Genomic DNA, 22,599 nt, shown 5'->3' with positions numbered 1-22,599 from the left:
GTTTGGGAATAATTTCTAGAATAACATTTCAAAATGTCTCCCATGTGGTTTATTTTTACTGAGAATGTAACAGAGGGAGAAGGGAAACTGCTCTCTTATCACACTGCCTATCAGTGAGTAAATACTGTACAAGTTCACATGAGAAGAAAACACTACTTAGGTCATGAAAGAACCACTTTTTAAATCAACCTCCTTTGCTTTTTTCTCTTATTTGAATCCACACATCAAAAACTTAGGCAGCCTGTACTTGTAGCACCAAAGCTCCCCACACTTCCCAAGCCTGCCGCCTGAGCAGCGAGGCTGGCCTGAGCGAGGCAGCGCTCGCTGACATGCAGGCCCTGCCTCAGACTTTCTGTCTCCAGCCAAAAAGACTGTCCTTTCACAGCATAAGGACAGTGAATTATAAAGTCAGGACCATATTTCTCTGGATCTTTCCAATTTAGTATACTGTTTCTTGATGGTTTTAGGCAGCAGAGGTTGTAAAAGAATATCAGTTGCTTAGGCAACCAGCCAATATTAAGTTAATTTAATCAACAGACCACATTCTAAGTGTCTCACAAAAGTAATAAAAACCATTAAAATCCCATGCAGATTATAAAATATATCAAGTGTTTTTACTCTCTCCTTCATAGTAAAACAACTGCTAAACCACCTATATATACAAAAACCCAGCGACCACTGCAGGGAACGACCAGGACGGCCAGAACGACCGGTGGCTATGACACGCACTGCGGCAGCCAACCAGCCTGATCCAGGCCGGGTCACCCCCACACCCTGTCAGGGCGGGGCCAGCCGGCAACCACCTTGGCTGGCAGAAATGTGGAGTCTGGGGACCTTGGCGGTGCTGTCTCGGGCAGCTGTGCAGGGAGAGCTTTCCTTTGGTGGGCGGGCGGCTTGTCCCTCTCCCGGGCCGGGCTGCAGGTGCAGGAGCAGGCGCAGCCGCTGCCTCCCTGGGATCAGGGCACCCGGGATCAGGGCGCCGGAGTCAGGGATGGGGTGGGAGGCTTTCCTGGTGGCCACAGCAGTCCCCGTGGGCCACGCACAGCACCCAGGCGTCCGGTCGGAGCAGCGGCAAGAATAGGGGCCGCAGGGTGAAGGGCGCAGCAGCACACAGGAGCCAGGAGGTGCAAGGCCCAACCTGGGCTCTTATCCAGCAGCACCAGCAGGGGGGCCATGGTGTGCGGCAAAGCACTGGGCCGCCAACCGCCAACCAGAGGGGAAGCGAGCCAGGAGGGCAAGGCCCCGCACCAGCCAGAGCCCCGAGCAGCGTGGGCAAGGCCGGAGCTGGAAACCCTGGCAGAGTGGGCAGGGCTGCAGCCCCACGCCTTTTGGGCCTTAGCCTTGGAATTCTGTGGGCAACCAGTGTACTGCCTACCAGCGCGTCAGTGGTCAGCCCCGCTTCAAGAGAGAGGACGTGGCGGAAAGTGGCAAGGCCACAGGAGGGATAGGAAATGTTGTGGCCATCTTCAGGAAACACAGCTGCCGTGGTCTTCAGTAACTGTGAACAGATAATCTTTGGTCTCCGTTCTACAGAAGAGGAAGCTGAGACTCAAAGAAGGGAGCCTTCCGCAACACCTCACCCACTTCTCAGACCTGACCCTGTGCAGCATTGTTTTCATTGAAAGTAGAGGATCCAAAATGTTTTTAGATCTTTGCTATTTTAGGCAGGAAAGAATTTAGCACAGGGAATTGGTGCTTGGGAAATCATCGGAAAGCTGGAGGAGTGGGTATTAGGCTGGGCCCCCAGGAAAGACTCCCTGCCCAGTGGGAGGAGCTGCCCTTCAGCCACAACTGAATTCTAGGACACTCTGGCACAGCTGTGACCCGGGGATCAGGAAACTGCTGCCCCCACAAGTGCCCTCCAGCTCCCACAAAACAGGTCACTGGGCACTGCCTCTGCCACACTGCCTGTGCACAGCCTGGATTCCGCTGCAGAAAACCTCCACATCTCTGCAAACATGATCACCAGCAGCAAACAGCCCAAACTGCGGGAAGATGCCTCTGCCCCACTTCTGCCTTCAAAATATTGTGCAAGCCCATCCATTCGGCAGAAACGAATTCATATCCCGACACCTAGCTGCAAAGGAATTTGGGCAATTTCAGACTTTCGTCTAGGAGTGAGATCTTGCCAATGTACCTCATATGCCTGGTATTGATAAAAATGGGGCCTGGCTGGTGGGGCTCAGTGGTTGAGCATTGATCTATGAACCAGGAGGTCACAATATGATTCCCAGTCAGGTTTCAGGCTCAATCCTCGGGGGTGGGGGGGGGGGAGGTGGGGGAGGCAGCTGATCAATGATTCTTTCTCATCACTGATGTTTCTATCTATCTCTCCCTCTCCCTTCCTCTAAAATCAATAAATATATTTTTAAATGGGGTCATGCTGTATATATGTGTTATAACGAGTTTTTCACTTCATAGATCATTAATGTCTTTCCTGTTAAAACCATACTTATAGAAATTATTTATTTATCATTCATTTTAATTGATCTCAGAGAGAAGAAAGGAGAGAGAAACATTGTTCTGTTGTTTCCTACACTCACTGGACTGGGTATTGAATCTGAAACCTGGGCATGTGCCCTGACTGGCAATCAATCTACCACTTTCTGGTGTATGGGACAATGCTATGCTGGTACCCTGACCCCAAATCCAGCCTCCCGAACTGTGAGAAAAATACATTTCTGTTGTTTAAGCCACATAATTTTATGATATTTTGTTACGGCTGTCTGAGCTGACTAATCCTACACATTAAAAGCCCAGTGACTGAATGGCAGAACAACTGGAACAACCGGAACAACCACGGCCCTCGCCCTAGCTGGCCCCGCCCCCAATCAACCCCCATTGGGGCAGGCCCACTGGACCCCACCAGTGCACGAATTCGTGCACCGGGCCTCTAGTTCTTTGAGAAATGTCTGAGAAGCCCACTGAGAAAGCAATACATATTTTTATACTCAGGTTGATAAGGGCTAAAAAAAATACACTTATCAACCTGAGTATAAAAATATCCAACCCAATTGATGTGTACATAAAATCACTCTGTTCATGTGAATTATTTCCCAACTGAAACAGCACCACATCCACTAAAGACAAATAAAAGTTCTCTCAGCCAGTGTGCTAACACAAATGTTCAAATCCAGGAAAGAAAATCTAAGGTATTTTTGAGGACTCAAAATACTACAATAGCTTTTACATAGACTTCCACCCACTCACAGGCAAAAAGTAAGGACACAGCCAGGTGTCCGAGCATTCTACACTACCGATACCTAACCTTCAAAAAGTAAGTTCTATTGACTGGGTCTGTGGCTCCATCACCATCTCCCTGGTGCATCAAGTTACCTATAGAAACCAAGAAGCAGGCAGCGAAGGGACTTTCTAAGGTCACCCACCCCTGAGCCAAATGTGGAATTAGAATACAAGTCTTCTCACACCAAGACCAATGTAATTTCTACAATCCTAAATATACTGACTACAAAATGCCTACTAACTATCACACTTAGTGCTATTTAAACTTAACTAGTCTAAACCTGTTATCCTGAAACCTTCTTGCAATAATTAGGGTAGAATTGAAATCTCACACCCTTCACTGATTCTCCTCTCGTGGGTACTTACCGGAGCTTCATTTTCTGCGCCCAAGTGCAGGTCCTCGGTGTCTGTGAAATAGCCAAGTTCAGCAAACAAAGCAGAATCTTAGAAGAAAAGAACAGAGATGAACTGTCAATTCCATGTTCTGACCCATGGATAACCACTGTATCCCTATGCCAGATCTCTCAGGCTTAGGCTGACAGAGCTGGCATAACTATTATTGGTAACTAGAGGCCCGGTACACGAAATTCGTACGCGGGTGGGGGGGTCCCTCAGCCTGCACTGCACCCTCTCCAATCCGGGACCCCTCAGGGGATGTCCGACTGCCTCTTGCAATCCGGGACCATTGGCTCCTAACTGCTCGCCTGCCTGCCTGCCTGATCGCCCCTAACCACCTCTGCCTGCCGACCTGATCACCCCTAACTGCTCCCCTGCTGTCCTGATCACCCCTGACCCCTCTGCATGCCTGCCTGATCACCCCTAACCACCTATGCCTGCCTGCCTGCCTGATCACCCCTAACTGCTCCCCTACCAGCCTGATTGCCCCTAACTGCTCCCCTGCTGGCCTGATCACCCCTAACCGCCTCTGCCTCGCTCCACACCTGGGACCCAGGATTCCCTCCTCCAGCAGGTTGCAGGCACCCAGGACCCAGGCTTCCCTCCCTCTGGCCGGCTGCAGGCACCCAGGACCTGGGCCGGCTTCACCCGGACCAGCCGCAGCCTCAAGGGACCATGGGCAGGCAGCTTCACCCAGGCTGCAGCCGCTGGCACCCAGGACCACGGGGTGGGCGGCTTGTTCCTCTCCCGGGCCGCAGCCTGGCTGGTCCCCATCCCTCTCTCGTGAGCTCATTTGTGCCTCGCTGGTCCACATTCCTCTCTCGTGAGCTCATTTGTGCCTGGCTGGTCCCCATCCCTCTCTCGTGAGCTCATTTGTGCCTGGCTGGTCCACATTCCTCTCTCGCAAGTTCATTTGTGCCCTCAGCCCAGCCTGCCCCCTCTCACATACAGGGAGCCCTCAGAGGATGTCCTGGTGAAGGCTTAGGCCCGCTCCCTGCTCCCCTTGGGGAGAGGGCCTAAGACGCAGTCTGGCCTCCCTTTGTGGGAGGCGACCGGGCTGATCAGGGGAAGGCGCCAGCCCCATCACCCCACTGCTGCAGCCAGTGCCAGTCACCGCAGCCAGCAAGGTGTTTTCATCAACACGGACTCGAGTCTCTTCACCATGAAAAAATGACAACTTTCTTTAGGCATTTCCAAGATGTGGCTTTCATATAATAATAATTTCTTTCTTTTTTTTTTTTATCCTCACCTGAGGATATGTTTCCATTGATTTTTAGAGAATGTGGAAGAGAATGGGAAAGACAGAGAGCAACATCAAAGTGAGAGGAACACTTTGATTGGTTGCCTCCTGCATGAGCCCTGACCTGGGCCCTGGCCAGGGAGGAGCCTGCAACCTAGGTACATGCCCTTGGTCAGAACTGAACCCAGACCCTGCCATCGGCAGGCCAAGGCATTATCCACTGAGCCAAACTGGCTAGGGCAGGATATGACATTTCTTAGCCCTCCAGCAACGGACCTTCGTTTTTTTCGCCAGGTGTGTGGTGAAAAACCCTAGATCACCTTTTTGGATTCTTATTACCCAAGTTACTAAGAATATTACCAGTGGCATACAGTGAACTTAGCCAATGAGCGGTCAGAAAAGGTGTTTCCTCTGTAGTTCACACCGATCACCGGCTTGCCCCACCCCCATCCCGGCCCAGGTCTGACCCCCATCTCCCTCTGATCGCCGGCTCCGCCTCCCACCCAAGCCTGACGCCTCTGGCCCAGGCTTCAGGCCTGGGCAGGGGACTCCCATCTCCCCCCGATCACCGGCTCCACCCCCCACCCACGCCTGATGCCTCTGGCCCAGGCATCAGGCCTGGGCAGGGGACCCCCAGACCCCTCTGATTGCCGGCTCTGCCTTCACCCAGGCCTGACGCCTCGAGCAGAGGCGTCGACCCCCATCTCGCCCTGATCACCAGCTTCTGGGCAGCTTCTGGGCGGCTTCTGGGGCCAGCCTGCGGCCCGGGATCGGATCCGATCACTGGCAGCAGGCAGGCGGCTTCTGGGGTCACACACAGGGGCCTGGATGGTGGCTCTCGCGCTGGCAGCTGCGCTGTCCTGCCCTGCCTCCAGTATGCAAATTAGCCGCCATCTTTGTTGGTGGTTAATTTGCATGTCACGCTGATTAGCCAATGGGAGGCATAGCAAAGGTACGGTCAATTACCATGTTTATCTATTATTAGATACGATATTATCACCAATTACTATCAACACTAATAAAAGAGAAAAATGGTAATTGGCGTACGAGCTACCCTTTTCATTGGCTAATCAGGGCTATATGCAAATTAACTGCCAACTAAGATTGGCAGTTAACTGCCAACAAGATGGCGGTTAATCTGCATATGGGAGAACCAAGATGGCGGCATAGGTTAACGCGGGAGTTTGCTGCTTTGAACAACTACTTCAAAAGTGAAACCAAAAAACGGAAGGGACATCACCCAGAACCACAGGAACGCTGGCTGAGTGGAAGTCCTACAACTAGGAGGAAAGAGAAACGCATACGGACACTCAGAGGAGGCGCAGTGCTGAAGTCAAATTCTGAGGTGCGGAGTGCGCGGAGCGGGCTGGCGGCGGAGGGCGCGGTTGTTGTTTTCGATCGGGAGGGAGTTGCAGACTCTGAGCTCCAGATCCGGGCGAGTCTTTAGGGACCCAGACTCAAACGGGAGAAGCGGGACTGTCTGGCTTCGGTCAGAGCGAGGGCAGCTTTCTCTCCGAGCTTTGCAGCGGGTGCTGGGACTCAGAGAGGCAGAGTCCCTTGGGACAGGACTGAGAGCCGCCATAACTGCTCTCTCCGGCCCACCCTGTTGATCCTGTGCGACCCGCCCCGCCCAAGCCCTGCACGGAGGCATTTGCCGGATAGCCTCAGGCAAAGGCTAGATTAACACCTCCCTAGAGGACAGAAGTTCTCTCACTGCTGACACAGCTGATTCTCATAGCCACTTGGCCTGGAGGTCAAACCCTCCCTGGAATTAGCTACAACAATCAAGATTTATCTATAAGACTGCGAACAAAGACCACTAGGGGGTGCACCAAGGAAGCATAACAAAATGCGGAGACAAAGAAACAGGACAAAATTGTCAATGGGAGAAATAGAGTTCAGAACCACACTTTTAAGGTCTCTCAAGAACTGTTTAGAAGCTGCCGATAAACTTAATGAGATCTACACGAAAACTAATAAGACCCTCGATCTTATATTGGGGAACCAACTAGAAATTAAGCACACACGGACTGAAATAACGAATATTACACAGACGCCCGACAGCAGACCAGAGGAGCGCAAGAATCAAGTCAATGATTTGAAATGCGAGGAAGCAAAAAACATCCAACCGGAAAAGCAAAATGAAAAAAGAATCCAAAAATGCGAGGATAGTGTAAGGAGCCTCTGGGACAGCTTCAAGCGTACCAACATCAGAATTATAGGGGTGCCAGAAGATGAGAGAGAGCAAGATATTGAAAACCTATTTGAAGAAATAATGACAGAAAACTTCCCCCACCTGGTGAAAGAAATGGGCTTACAGGTCCAAGAAGCGCGGAGAACCCCAAACAAAAGGAATCCAAAGAGGACCACACCAAGACACATCATCATTAAAATGCCAAGAGCAAAAGATAAAGAGAGAATCTTAAAAACAGCAAGAGAAAGAAACTCAGTTACCTACAAGGGAATACCCATACGACTGTCAGCTGATTTCTCAACAGAAACTTTGCAGGCCAGAAGGGAGTGGCAAGAAATATTCAAAGTGATGAATAGCAAGAACCTACAACCAAGATTACTTTATCCAGCAAAGCTATCATTCAGAATTGAAGGTCAGATAAAGAGCTTCACAGATAAGGAAAAGCTAAAGGAGTTCATCACCACCAAACCAGGATTATATGAAATGCTGAAAGGTATCCTTTAAGAAGAGGAAGAGGAAGAAAAAGGTAAAGATACAAATTATGAACAACAAATATGCATCTATCAACAAGTGAATCTAAGAATCAAGTGAATAAATAATCTGATGAACAGAATGAACTGTTGATTATAATAGAATCAGGGACATAGAAAGGGAATGGACTGACTATTCTTGGGGGGAAAAGGGGTGTGGGAGATGTGGGAAGAGACTGGACAAAAATCGTGCACCTATGGATGAGGACAGTGGGTGGGGAGTGAGGGCGGAGGGTGGGGCGGGAACTGGGAAGAGGGGAGTTATGGGGGGGGAAAAAAGAGGAACAAATGTAATAATCTGAACAATAAAGATTTAATTTAAAATAAAAAAAAAAATCTGCATATGTAGGCACAATGCAGGGAGGCAAAAGGGAAAGCAGGAAGAAGCCCCCTGCCACTGACAGTGATTGGAAACCCAGGGGGGAGCTAAGAGCTGGGGGGCAGGGCAAAGGCGGCCCTGGGGCCGCTTTTGCCCTGCCCCCCAGCCATGATCGGAGAATCAGGTGCCTTTTCCGCCCTGGCCAGTGATAGCAGGAAGTAGGGGTGGAGCCAGCGATGGGAGCTGGGCATGGTCGAAGCTGGCAGTCCCAGGAGCTAGGGGTCCCTTGCCTGGGCCTAAAGCGGAGCCCACGATCGTGGGGCCGCTGCAGCTGCAGGTCCCCGCTGCCCGGGCCAGATGCCTCAGCCAGAGGCGTCCTGCAGGAGCAGGGGCGGAGTCCGCCAATCGCAGCACCTCCCGCTGCCACTGCAGGTCCCCGCTGCCCGGGCCGGACGCCTAGGCCAGAGGCGTCAGGCCTGGGCAAGGGGCCGATCCTGCGATTGGAGGGTGATGGGGGTCAACGCCTGAGGGCTCCCAGTATGTGAGAGGGGGCAGGCTGGGCTGAGGGACACTCCCCCCCGCCACCCAGTGCACGAATTTCGTGCACCGGGCCCCTATTCTATAATAATAAAAGCATAATATGCCAATTGACCAAATGACCAAACAGCAGAATGACCATCTGACGACCTTCCGGACAACCTTCCAGACGACCATGCTATGACAAACACTGGCACCAGGCCAGCCAAGGCGGGTGCGATGCGATTAGTCGGGGAGGCCCCTGCCATTGCCCCACAATCACCCCACAGAGGCAAGTCCAGGCCACTCTCTGCAGGGCGATCGATGGGGGGGCTCCGTGATTAATTGCCCCAAAGAGGGAGGCTCAGGCCACCCAGCTGGCAGCCACAGAGAGAGACCCAGGCCACCCGGCTGGCGGTGCTGCAGCAGGTGGGCAGGGCCTCCTCTGCAGGACAATCAATCTGGGGGCCCCACAATCGATCACCCCACAGAGGGAGGCCCAGGCCAGCCAAACAATCGCACCCCATGCCTGTCGCCTGCAGAGGGAGGCAACCAGTGGCAGGTGGAGGGTGAGGCAGCGCACAGATGGCAAGCAGTGGCAGCAGCGGGGCCAAGGCCAGCTGCAGGCACCTGGGGGAAGGAAAGCCCCGATAGGCCTTGATCGCCAGCCAGGCCTAGGGACCCTACCTGAGGGGTCCCAGATTGTGAGAGGGCACAGGCCAGGCTGAGGGACACCCCCCCCCATGCACAAATTTTGTGCACCAGGTCTCTAGTCCTATATAATCAAACCCCAATATGCAAATCGACCGAACAGCAGAACAACCAGTCACTATGATGCGCACTGACCACCAGGGGGCAGATGTTCAATGCAGGAGCTGCCCCCTGGTGTCAGTGCGTGCCCACTGGGGGAGCACCACTCAGCCAGAAGCAGGGCTCATGGCTGGTGAGCACAGCGGTGGTGGCGGGAGCCTCTCCTGCCTCCACTACAGGCAGGCGGTAGGAAGTGAGGGTCCTGGACTGCAAAAGGGTGCAGGCCTGGCTGAGAAAAAAAACGCCCCGCCCCAGTGCAGAATTTTGTGCACCGGGCCTCTAATTATTGATAAACTCCAGCAGTGTGAATGACAACCAATTCAAAGCTGGTTTCTAATTTGTGTTGTTGTCCATGTAATTTTTATCTTGTGAACTCAATCTTACACCAGGGATTTAAAAACAGGTTTCATGTCACATCACGTTGGACGAGTTGGTAACGACTTTCTGGAGCATCACTAATCCCAATTCAGAGGCCCCTATGGGGTCAGCATGAAGAGGGACGTGGGTGCTCAGCCTGAGGACAGGAGAGAATGGGGACAGCACATGCACTGGGTGTCCGCCAGCCACGCCAGAAGTTAAGAGACAACCAATTTCCTATCTAAACAGTAAAGAACTCACTCATCTAAACCAGCGGTCATCAACCTTTTGGACCTCACGGACCACCAGTGGTGACTACCGGTTGGTGACCGCTGATCTAAACCATTAAGTTTATTTCACCAAATCTAACTATATTCCAAGTTCCTAATAAGATTTCGTTATAAACCAAGAAATTTGTGGCCACAGAAAATATTCTTCAATAAACTAGGGTAAATTTCCTGTAGAGAAAAGTCAAGATGCTGAATACCATACAATGCGTCTATTCTCCCTAACGTCTCAGTGATTCTCAACCTTCCTAATGCCGCGACCCTTTAATACAGTTCATGTTGTGGTAACCCCCAACCATAAAATTATTTTTGTTGCTACTTCATAACTGTAATTTTGCTACTGTTATGAATCGTAATGTAAATATCTGATATGCTATATGTGTTTTCCAATGGTTGTGACCCACAGGTTGAGAACCGCTGGTCTAGAACAAGGAGGTTAAACTCACAGCCTGTGGGCCACATGCACCCCCAACAAATATTTCTGTGGCCCAACCAATATAACGGTATGTAATAAACGTTTTAATAAAAATTTCGTAAATTTTTACAACATCCTGTTATAATCTATATATATAAAAGGTAATATGCTAAGTGTTCAACCGTCTGACCAGTCGCTATGATGTGCAATGACCACCAGGGGGCAGACACTCAATGCAGGAGCTGCCATGACGCACATTGGCCTTTTACAGAGAAATGGCACCGCGGACCTGGCACCCACAACACTCGGCTTCCCCCAAGTGGGACACAAGCCCGGAGCAACGGCCCACCAAATCGCAGCCAACACTGCCAAAACCCTATGACACAAAATGCGGCCCACAGCCCAGCCCAGCCTGGAAACAGTGGCTTTGGGCACTGGATAATGACGTCATGTAGCAACACCTGGCTTCCTCTCCCTAGCGACTAGCCTCCTTGAAGTTTCTTCAACCCAGGAACCCAACTTGCTTTATAGCCAGGTGGAAACATTTTACACACAAATGTCTGTGAAGCATTTTCCCGTGCCTCATCTCATTTGATCCTCACAGAAGTCCTGGAGTAGGTAGATAGGAGACTCGGTGGAATCCTATTTTCTTTTCATTAGCCGGAAAACAGAGATTTAGAAAGCTTAGAAACATGACGCAACTGAAAAGAAGTAAAAAATGGTGGACCTTGAAAATGACTTCAGGTTTTCTCACTGCGCAGAATATCAGGTGTACCAGTTAATAATGCCGATTTTGTAATCAAAGAAAACATGGTAATTTCAAGAGAAACATCAAAAGTGCTTTATCCAAAGTAAAGTCCATCGCTAGCTACACATTTCCTCCATCTTTCAGGTAATTTGTGGATACCGTCCCAATTGAACTTTTCTTGTTTTGAGGCAAACCATTCAGAGATCCAATTTTCCACTTCTTCGTATGTTTTGAAGTGCTGCTCAGAAAGCATGTGTGCCATCAATCGGAACAAGTGGTAATCTGAAGGAGCAAGGTCTGGTGAATACAGCGGGTGGGTTCATACTTCCCAGGCAAGACCTTTTAACGTGTCTTTAACTGGTTTGGAAGTGTGTGATGGTGTGTCACCATGAAGCAAAATTACTTTGCCGTGTCTTCTGGGCCATTCTGGTCATTTTATTATCAACGCGTGGTTCAAATTGATTATTTGTTGTCAGTAGCGATCAGTATTAAGGGTTTCACCTGGTTTTAGAAACTCATAATACACCATACCTTCCCGATCCTACCAAACACAGAGCAGTGTCTTCTTTCCGAAGTGATTTGGCCTTGCAGTTGATGTTGATGGTTGACCTGGATCAACCCATGATTTTGTGCGTTGGGGATTCTCAAAATAAATCCACTTTTCATCCTCAGTCACAATTCGATGCAAAAAAGACTTTCTTTCATCCTATTGAAGCAACATTTTACTGATGACTTTTCAGTTTTCCATTTGTCTTTCATTCAGTTAAAGTGGCACACATTTTCCTTCCTTTAAAATCTTTCCCATTGCTTGTAAATGACCGGAAATTGTTTGCTGAGCAACATTTAATCTTTCTGCAAGTTGTTTTTGAGTTTGACATGCATCTTCATCCAATAATGCTTATAATTGTTGGTCTTCAAACTTTTTTGGTTGACCGACGTTCTTTATCTTTCACATCGAAATCATCATTTTCAAAGCGTTTAAACCAGTGTTCACAAGTATCTTGAGATGGAGCATATTCACCATAAGCTTCCCGGAGTATACAATAACTTTCGGCAGCATTTTTCTTCAAATTAAAGTAATGAAGTAAAACTTCCTGCAAGTGCTCTTTTTTTGGCATGAAATTCGACATATTTAAGCATAAAAATATCTATGATGTTAACACCTTCAGAAAATTTGACATATGAAGTTTTGAAGCTTGCTGTCAATACAACAAAATAGCATACATATTAAATAGCATATATATCAGCATATGTGTAACTCCATCTTCAGAAAAAATCCACCTTATTAACCAGTACACCTGGTACAGTCAAACACTGCTGCAATTAAATATTTTACCCTTCTTTCTCCCTGAGTGATCTATAATAATCCTCTACTTCATGTTGATATTTACTGCTGTGTTGCTGACAATTACCTGAAAGAGAAGTTGGGGTGCTTCACTGGGCTGGAAAAACTTTAGCTAAATCAGAAAGCAGGTCTAATTAAGCAAGTTTATTCAATACTAGAGGCCCAATGCACAAAATTCATGCAACAGGCTTGGCCCTTGCAGCCCCGGTTGCCTCGGCTCTCCTAGCCCCGGCTGCCTCAGCCCTCGCAGCCCTGGCTTCGCCCGGAAGGTAGTCCGGAAGGTCTTCCGGACAGTCATTCTGCTGTTCGGTCTAATTAGCATATTAGCTCTTTATTATATCTACTAGGGGCCCGGTGCATGAAATTCGTGCACTGGGTGTGTGTGGGGGGGAGTGTCCCTCAGCCCAGCCTGCCCCCTCTCACATACTGGGAGCCCTCAGGCGTTGACCCCCATCACCCTCCAATCGCAGGATCGGCCCCTTGCCCAGGCCTAATGCCTCTGGCTGAGGCGTCCGGCCCGGGCAGCGGGAACCCGCAGCTGCAGCGGCCCCACGATCGCGGGCTCCGCTTTAGGCCCAGGCAAGGGACCCCTCGCTCCTGGGACTGCCAGCTTCGACCATGCCCAGCTCCCATCGCTGGCTCCACCCCTACTTCCTGCTATCACTGGCCAGGGCGGAAAAGGCACCTGATTCTCCGATCATGGCTGGGGGGCAGGGCAAAGGCAGCCCCAGGGCCGCCTTTGCCCTGCCCCCCAGCTCTTAGCTCCCCCCTGGGTTTCCAATCACTGTCAGTGGCAGGGGGCTTCTTCCTGCTTTCCCTTTCGCCTCCCTGCATTGTGCCTACATATGCAAATTAACCGCCATCTTGTTGGCAGTTAATTTGCATATAGCCCTGATTAGCCAATGAAAAGGGTAGCTCGTACGCCAATTACCATTTTTCTCTTTTATTAGTGTTGATAATAATAAAAGTGTAATATGCTAACTAGACCAGACAGCTGAACAACCTTCCAGACCTCATTCCGGACATCCTTCCGGATGAAGCCATGGCGGCAGGGGCAAGGCAGAGGCAGTTAGGGGCAATCAGGCAGGCAGGCGAGTGGTTAGGGGTGATCAGGCAGGCAGGCAAGTGGTTAGGGGTGATCAGGCAGGCAGGTAGAGTGGTTAGGGATGATCAGGCAGGCAGGCAAGCGGTTAGGAGCCAGCGGTCCCAGATTGCAAGATGTCCGACTGCCAGTTTAGCGGGCCTAAACTGGCAGTCAGACATCCCCCGAGGAGTCCTGGATTGTGAGAGAGGCTGCAGGTCAGGCTGAGGGACACCACCCCCATGAATTTCATGCACTGGGCCTCTAGTAGGATATATAAAAGGCTAAGTTGACTCGTGCATGCACGATACATATAAAGCTCTCGCTGGCGCCAATCCTACATGTGTGTTTCAATCTATCATTGTCGATCGTGAATTTGGTTGACACTTCTATTATAGAGAAAAGGCAAATAGCAATATTAAAATATTTCTTTTAATTAATTTCCTTTCAATGTGCGCAAATTCGTGCAACGGGCCACTAGTTATTAATAACGAACTACAACATTCACTAATGACTGATTACTAAAATCATGTTGCATTCATTTCCCTTACATGCCTAGGCACACCATTTCTCTCCACTAATACTAGCAGTGAATATTTTAGCAGCTGATTGCCACGTCATTAATCTTGTACTGACTTGTTTGGTGTGCGCAACAGGAAATATTTCGCTTTCGAAGAACAAGGAAAAAAGGTTTATTTGCATTATGCTTACTAATTTGTGCAATTATTCAGTGTCTGGTAAGTTAATGTTCAAGAAAAAATATTAATTTTTATTAAAATGTTCTATCCTATCTAATAAAAGAGAAAAATGGTAATTGGCGTACGACGATACCCTTTTCATTGGCTAATCAGGGCTATATGCAAATTAACTGCCAACTAAGATTGGCAGTTAACTGCCAACTAAGATTAGCAGTTAACTGCCAACAAGATGGCGGTTAATTTGCATATGTAGGCACAATGCAGGGAGGCGAAAGGGAAAGCAGGAAGAAGCCCCCTGCCCCTGACAGTGATCAGAAACCCAGGGGGGAGCTAAGAGCTGGGGGGCAGGGCAAAGGCGGCCCTGGGGCCGCCTTTGCCCTGCCCCCCAGCCATGATCGGAGAATCAGGCGCCTTTGCCGCCCTGGCCAGTGATAGCAGGAAGTAGGGGTGGAGCCAGCGATGGGAGCTGGGCATGGTCGAAACTGGCAGTCCCAGGAGCTAGGGGTCCCTTGCCTGGGCCTAAAGCGAAGCCCACGATCGCGGGGCCGCTGCAGCTGCGGGTCCCCGCTGCCCGGGCCGGACGCCTCAGCCAGAGGCGTTAGGCCTGGGCAGGGGCGGAGCCTGCAACCACGGGGAGCTGGGGGTCCCCTGCCCAGGCCTGACACCTCTGCCAGAGGCCTCAGGCCTGGTCAAGGGGCTGATCCGGTGATTGGTGATCGGAGGGTGATGAGGGTCAACTCCTCTGGCCAAGGCATCAGGCCTGGGTGGGGGGCAGAGCCGGGGATTGGGGGGATATGATGGTCCCCTTGCCCAGGCCTGAAGCCTGGGTCAGAGGCGTCAGCCTTGTGCAGGGGGTGGAGCAAGCGATCAGAGGGAGATGGGGGTCCCCTGCCCAGGCATGATTCCTGGTCCAGAGGCCTCAGGCCTGGGCGGGGGCCAGAGCCAGTGATCAGGGGGATATGGGGGTCCCCTGTCCAAGCCTGACACCTCTGGCGGAGGCGTCAGGCCTGGGCAAGGGGCTGATCAGGCGATCGGAGGTTGATGGGGGTCTACGCCTCTGGCCGAGGCATCAGGCCTGGGCTGGGGGCAGAACCAGTGATGGGGGGAAATGAGGGTCCCCTGCCCAGGCCTGAAGCCTCTGTCAGAGGCGTCAGGCCTGGGCAAGGGGCCGATCCTGCAATTGGAGGGTGATGGGGGTCAACGCCTGAGGGCTCCCAGTATGTGAGAGGGGGCAGGCTGGGCTGAGGGACACTCCCCACCACACACACACACACACACACACACACACACACACCCAGTGCACGAATTTCGTGCACCGGGCCCCTAGTTATTTTATGTTAACGATGACTCATTTATTTCAGCCCTTTGTATTCAGCATGTCTCTATCGAAATAAACCTATGTTTCTATGCAAATGGAAGCTTTTGGTTTTTTGCAGCCCATATACACTTACACCTTGTTTATTCGGCCCGTGCTAGCCTTTGAGTCTGACATGCTTGATCGAGGACTTCAAGAACTTTGAAGAGTTTTGCCCTTTGTACTCCCATTACCATGCCGCTGAGACTGCTCTCTCCGGTCTCCTCACTTCAAACATAGGAATTATACTGCCTCTCTATTACTAACTGGACCAATAACAGGAACCGTTCACCAGCCTTACACCAAAGAACGCATATGCAAGCATTTGTAGGCAGTAATGATGAAAGCTCTCAGAAAAGGACTACCTTTCACTGCAAGGCCCTGACAGCAATGACATGAAAACACTGTGCTCAGACCTTGAACTCAATGCCATCATCCACTCAATGGGAGTCCACTAAGGAGTTCCTTGAAGAAATGGCTCATTCCATGGTTGAAGCAGGGAAAGTACAAGATGAGGCTGAAAATGTTGTGACAGAAAATAAGGAAAGTCTCAGAGAATGATGAGGATGTCAAAAGAATAAAAGAGCTGGTATGAATGGACTCCCACTGGTCAAATCTGGGAAAATCTGGCATCAAAGTAAAATGAGAGTGATCACAACCCACTGGATCAAGCAGGAATCAGTGAGTCAGCATTGACACACACGCACATAACGGAGGCTCGCCTCACAGTACAACATCGATTACAAATGGCGACAATGGCAGAGATGACCCCCTCGGTGTTACAGGAGGAGCTGGTGGAGGCTGCAGTTAGCAATGGAGACCAGGGTGCAGGCTTACTAAGGAACAGGATATTGGCATCATGGCAGCTTGTCTCCCCGAAACAGTGACCTGACAGTGGAGAAACCTGGCAGACACCAACCTGACTATACCGTCAAGGTGACCGTCACCGCGGGACAGGCCCACGGCGTATGCCTCCAGATGCAACGCACTGAGAAGAGCAGTGTCGTGTCCTAGCAGCCCACCATGACGCACGCCTGACTCTGATCACGAGGAGACAGTGGACAGACCCAGGGTCACCTGATAGAAAAAAAGACTGTGCTCTTTAAGACTGGAAAGGCCACGAGAGACAGGAAACGACTAAGGAACCAGTCCAGCCAAGTGAAGGCAAAGCATGTTTGCAGAGAGAGCCCCGTCAAGGAAGGAGAAAGCCACCAAAAGACAGATGGCCAGAGCTGAACGGTGGCGTGCCCTGGACAGCGATACTGTACCAACGTTTATGTCCTGGCGGGGAGGAGTGTATGGCTGGAATACAGGAGTGTCCCTGTTTGGGGAGAGGGAGTATAAACTGCAGTGTTTAGGGGTCATCGGTCAACACATCCCTCAAGAGAGAAATGGGGCAAATGCGGTAAAATTTAACAATTAGGGGATCTGTGTGAAGTGGTATTTACACAAATGCAAGGGAGGGGCAGGGAGAGAGAGCAGGAGGAGGAGAGCGGAGACACACAGATGACTTCATAAGCACATGACAAAATGCTCCATATCACCTCTCGTCAGAGAAAGGCAGATTAAAGCTGCAATGAGATACCATGACACACTTCTGAGAATGGCTAAAATCCAAAGCACTGACAACACCCAATGCTGGCAAGGATGTGAAACAACAGGACTCTCACTCATTTCTGATGAGAATGCAAATGGTGCAGCCACTTCTAAGACAGTTTGGAAATTTCTTACAAAACTAATCGTACTCTTACCGTTGACCCAGCAATCATGCTGTTGGTATTCACCCAAATGATCTAAAACCGTAGCTCCACACAAAACCGGCACGTGAATATGTACAGCAGCTTTATATATAATTGTCAATAGTATTTTAAAACAACCAAGATGTCCTTCAAAGGGAAATGGATAAACAAACTGTATTATGTGCCACCAACATCTATACATTAAAGTACTAAGCCCCAATGTGACTACATCAGAAACAGGGTGGTCTTTGGGGGCACCTAGGTTAAATGAGGCCCTAAGGGTGAGGCTCTAACTGATAGGACTGTGGCCTTACAAGAGATCTTCCTCTCCTTTTCCCTCTCCCACTACACCTCACCTCTCACTCTCACTCCTCTCTCTCCATCTCCTCCCTCTTCTCCCACCTCCCAACTGTAAGATGTTCTGGAAATGAGAGAGGCAGTGAAAAGATCAGTGGTTGCCCAGGAAGAAGGGAGGAGGGTGAGCGGAGCACAGGTATTTGAGGGCAGTGAAATTGTTCTCTATGATACTCTAATAGTGGATACATGACATGACACATGTGTCAAAATCCACAGAAGGTACAGCTCACAGTAAACCTTAATGTAAACGATGGACTTTAGTTACTGGCTCATCCATTATAATACCGTAAATGTACTACACTAATGCAAGATAATGGGGGTTGGGGAGTGTAATATGGAACTCAGTGTACTATCTGCTTATTTATTCTGTAAATCTAAAACTGTACTAAAGATAAAGTCGATTAAGCATTAAAAATAACTGTGGCCGAAACCGGTTTGGCTCAGTGGATAGAGCGTCGGCCTGCAGACTGAAAGGTCCCAGGTTTGATTCCGGTCAGGGGCATGTACCTTGGTTGCGGGCACATCCCCAGTGGGGAGTGTGCAGGAGGCAGCTGGTGGATGTTTCTCTCTCATCGATGTTTCTAACTCTCTATCTCTCTCCTTTCCTCTCTGTAAAAAATCAATAAAATATATTTTTAAAAAAAATAACTGTGAAATTCAAATTCCAGTGTCCACAGTAAAGCTGTCATGCTGGAGTCCAGGAATTGCGAGAGAGACCACATGACCTAAAGTATCTGCTATCTGGACCTTCACAGAAAATGTTTTCGAAATCGCGCTCTAAAATTTCATCACTCAAGTTAAAGTAGGAAGAGCACTCCCCATCACAGCTGTTCTGAGCTAATCAACTCTTCAATTACTCAGTTGCTAGGGTCACAAGAAGTACTAATTATATAATCTGACCCTTTAAATAGAACTGGTCAGCTTCCAAAAAAAAAATCAAATCAGTTAAGTACTTCCCAGAAATAAAATGCATATTCTACTGAAAAATGCTAGCAGACAGAAGCGTTTCCCTCTAGTGCCCACAAAATCTATCCTACTTACTGAACACCTAAGGCATCAGAATTACAGTGTGAACTAAGAGGGGACTATTGACAGCTTGAAAAGAAAGCCTGGGAACGGCACATTCAGGGGGGACAGTGACCGACCACAAGATCTGAATGCTCTTTAATGAGAACATGGAGATCAGTCAGGAAAGTGCAGCCTGTGTATCAGAAGAAAAATGTAGCCGAAACCGGTTTGGCTCAGTGGATAGAGCGTCAGCCTGCGGACTGAAAGGTCCCAGGTTCGATTCCGGTCAAGGGCATGTACCTGGGTTGCGGGCACATCCCCAGTAGGAGATGTGCAGGAGGAGGCTCATCGATGTTTCTCTCTCATCGATGTTTCTAACTCTCTATCTCTCTCCCTTCCTCCCTGTAAAAAATCAATAAAATATATTAAAAAAGAAGAAGAAGAAAAATGTAACGATGCTCCCAGGAAGTACCCACAGCTATAGCTTAAGGAGCAGCATGAATATTTATTTAGTCGTTTACCAGCTGAGAAAACAGTCTTAATGACCTAATATAACTGAGGGATCTTGGTAAGAATCTAGTCGGTAGAAATAATTCGGAGAAGCAGCACAGAACATCGACTGGAGCACAGACTTGGGAGGTAGACCAACCTGGTTCGGATCCTGCTTCTGCTTCTCTCTAGCGCCAACACCGAGCATTCCTTCTCTCTCAGCCTCAGTTCACTCACTTGTAAAATAACAACCTCACTGGACTGTTGGGAGGATTTAATAAGATAAAGCACCTGGTGTGTGTGACTCTGGTTGAGGGTCCAGCTATGAACCAAGAAGTCACAGCTAGATTCCCGGTCAGGGCACACGCCCAGATTGCAGGCTCATCCCCAGTGGGGGGCGTGCAGGAAGCAGCGGATCCATGATTCTCTCTCATCACTGATGTTTCTATCACTCTCTCCCTCTCCCTTCCTCTCTGAAATCAATAAAAACATTAAAAAAAAAAAAAAAAGACAATACAGCCAGCACCGGTTTGGCTCAGTGGATAGAGCGTCAGCCTGCGGACTGAAGGGTCCCAGGTTCGATTCCGATCAAGGGCATGTACCTTGGTTGTGGGCACATCCCCAGTGGGGGGGGTGCAGGAGGCGGCTCATCGATGTTTCTCTCTCATTGATGTTTCTAACTCTCTATTCCTCTCCCTTCCTCTCTGTAAAAAAAATCAATAAAATATTTTTTTTAAAAAAAAGATAATACATGCAAGAGTTCAGCAGGGAACCTGACAATAAAATGCTAAATAAATGGCAATTGTTCTTATTTCTGTTATATTTAGCTTGGGAAAATACTCTTGGAGTAGATGGTCTAAAGCAGCGGTTCTCAACCTGTGGGTTGCGACCCCTTTGAGGGTCGAACGACCCTTTCTCAGGGGTCGCCTAAGACCATCGGAAAACACATATATAATTACATATTGTTTTTATGATTAATCACTATGCTTTAATTATGTTCAATTTGTAACAATGAAAATACATCCTGCATATCAGATATTTACATTACGATTCAAAACAGTAGCAAAATTACAGTTATGAGGTAGCAACGAAAATAATTTTATGGTTGGGGGTCACCACAACATGAGGAACTGTATTAAAGGGTCGTGGTATTAGGAAGGTTGAGAACCACTGGTCTAAAGTTTCTCCAGCAACTCACAGAAAATCTACCCAAGGGTTGAACTAAATCTCTAACCGTAATTTAAAAGAAGTTCTGCCTTTGGAAAATCAAGTGAAACTTTAGTTCAATAAATGGAACTGAGATTCCACTCTTGCTGCTGAGAATGATGGTCCAAGAGGAAAGATGAAGACGCTCTGGGTTCCCCCCAAATTCCAAAGCTGGTGAATGGTGCAGGCTCAGCACAGGGCCACTCCAGAACCTACACAATCCCAATTCCCACTAAAGCCCAAAGAAAGTACTGTACTAGCATCAGTTCTCGCACTCCCAGGCGGGATCAGGTTCCTCTAGAGATGACAATACTTCTCCACCTCAGTCCCAGCACATTCCTCTCCACCGCCCCCCCCACCACCACCACCACCACCACAAAGGGAACTATCCTAGCAAGGAAACCTACAGCTGTGTCTGGAGAACAGTCAGGACTACAGGGCTTGTGGGTCCATCCAGGTGAGCGGGTCCTAAGGCAGTGCCGGGGTCTCTGCTTCTCTGCTACACTGACAGACATCAGCCCAGAGCAACAGTGGATGCCGCAGGATGAACATGTGTTGCACACACATTTCACGCACACACACACGTGCATGTGCACATACACAAGTGCACACACTGACAAACACATGCACTGACAAATATACATGTGCACACACATACACAGGTACACATACACAAGCGCCGCACGTACACAGGTACACAGGTACACACGTGCACATACATAGGTACATACATACACACGGGCACACAGATGTACACCGGTACACATAAGTGCACGCACGTACAGACATACACACGCATGCGCACAGGCACATACATACTCACGTACACGCACACGTACACACAATCCGGCAGCTATCCGGTCCCACGCTCCACCGAGGCCTCCTGCGCTCCGCGCTGGACCACGCCGTCCCGCCCCACAAAGTCCCTGCCTGGTGCGCCCCCAGGGGGACAGCGACAACCGACGGCCATTCCCTTCGGGAGTCGGCAGCACCCTCGGGAGCACGCGAAGCCCTCGTCCGGCAGACGTCCCACCTGTCACCGCCGCGGGCGGGCGGGCGGGGAGAAGGAAACCGAGCCACCCGGGCCTTTCTGGACCCCACTTACCCCAATCCTCCTCCGGCCGCGGGGGGAGCCCCGGGCTGAAGGGCGAGGCCATCGTGCCGGCAACGCCGCCCGCGCCCCCAGGCACACGCTCGGGGCCCTGGGACTCGGTGGCCCACACGGGGGCGGGGATGGCGGAAGCGGGCGGACCGACGCAGCGCACGCCGAGGCGACGGTGGCCGAACGCGGACAAACTGCCTCACTGCGCGAGGTCCCGCAGGACCCGAGAGGGACGTCCCAGACCGCGGCGACGCCGACTGCGCCCCTCCGCGCTGGCCGCGCTTCCTGTCCCGCGGCTGCAAGAGGGAAAAAGACACGCGAACCGGCGTCAGCGAAATCAAGGATCGATGGCGCTGACGGAGAGGCAAAGCCCCTGCCGTAGGAGCCAAGCCGCGCGGCGGATCGGCCCCGGAAGGGCCGGCGACCGCTTCACATGCCACCGCCCTGCGGTGCACCTGCAGCCAGTGCAAAATAATCTCGACTGTCCACCGTAATGGGAAATTTTGTAAAGTGAAAACCAAAAAGGGCCCTGGCCGGTTTGGCCCAGTGGATAGAGCGCGGGCCTGCGGACCGAAGGGTCCCGGGTTGGTTTGGGTCGGGGCACCTGCCCGGGTGGCGGGTCGATGCCAATTGGGGGGCGTGCAGGAGGCAGCCGATCAGTGATTCTCTCCCTCTCCTCTCCTCTCTAAAATAAATTTTAAAACATTTTTTTAAATCAAAAGGGAAAAGTGATGCCGGTCCCGAACAACTGGCGGGTCCCCCGAACACCGTCAGCAGGTCTCAGGGCAGCACCGGAGCTGAGAGCGCGATCCGGTGTGCCCGGGCCGCAGACCCGCGGGGAAGGAGCGCCGGCGCGGGCCCGGGCCGGCCGCGGGGGGACGCTCCGGGACCCGGGCGGACGGGCGGACGGGCCAGTCCCTGCGCCCAGAACCGGAGAACGAGTCCCCGCGCGCCTCCACGACGGGGGGCACGCCCACCCTTTTCAGGACGGAAACCGACCCAGCACTGAGCCTGGCGTCGGAGACGTCCCCAGAAGGCGACTCACCGGGATTCGCGCCTCGCGTCTTCGCAGGGCGCTGGCGACGCCAAGAACACGTCTCCCCACGGCGCCCCAAGCCCCACGCGTCCCAGCATCCTCCGCGCCGCCGCGCTTACCGCGGGTTTC

At 50.6% G+C, this 22,599-nt stretch overlaps 1 protein-coding gene across 4 annotated transcripts in view; it reads right to left on the bottom strand.

Annotated features, from left to right (window-relative positions):
- Nucleotides 1-22,599, bottom strand: part of ATF6 (activating transcription factor 6) — a 147,140-nt gene extending 124,541 nt beyond the window's left edge. For all 4 annotated transcript variants that reach the window (XM_059674201.1, XM_059674200.1, XM_059674199.1 and 1 more), the window contains exons 1-3: nucleotides 22,480-22,599; nucleotides 21,438-21,730; nucleotides 3,610-3,686 (exon numbers count right to left, since the gene is read on the bottom strand). In XM_059674201.1, coding sequence (XP_059530184.1) covers nucleotides 3,610-3,686; nucleotides 21,438-21,489 — 129 coding nt within the window. In that variant the 5' untranslated portion in view covers nucleotides 21,490-21,730; nucleotides 22,480-22,599. The remainder of the gene's footprint in view (nucleotides 1-3,609; nucleotides 3,687-21,437; nucleotides 21,731-22,479) is intronic.

Source organism: Myotis daubentonii, chromosome 18 (genome assembly GCF_963259705.1).
Source record: "Myotis daubentonii chromosome 18, mMyoDau2.1, whole genome shotgun sequence".
Taxonomy (NCBI): Eukaryota; Metazoa; Chordata; class Mammalia; order Chiroptera; family Vespertilionidae; genus Myotis; species Myotis daubentonii.
Note: the sequence above shows the minus strand (reverse complement) of the source record. Positions and strands in the feature narration are given on the sequence as shown.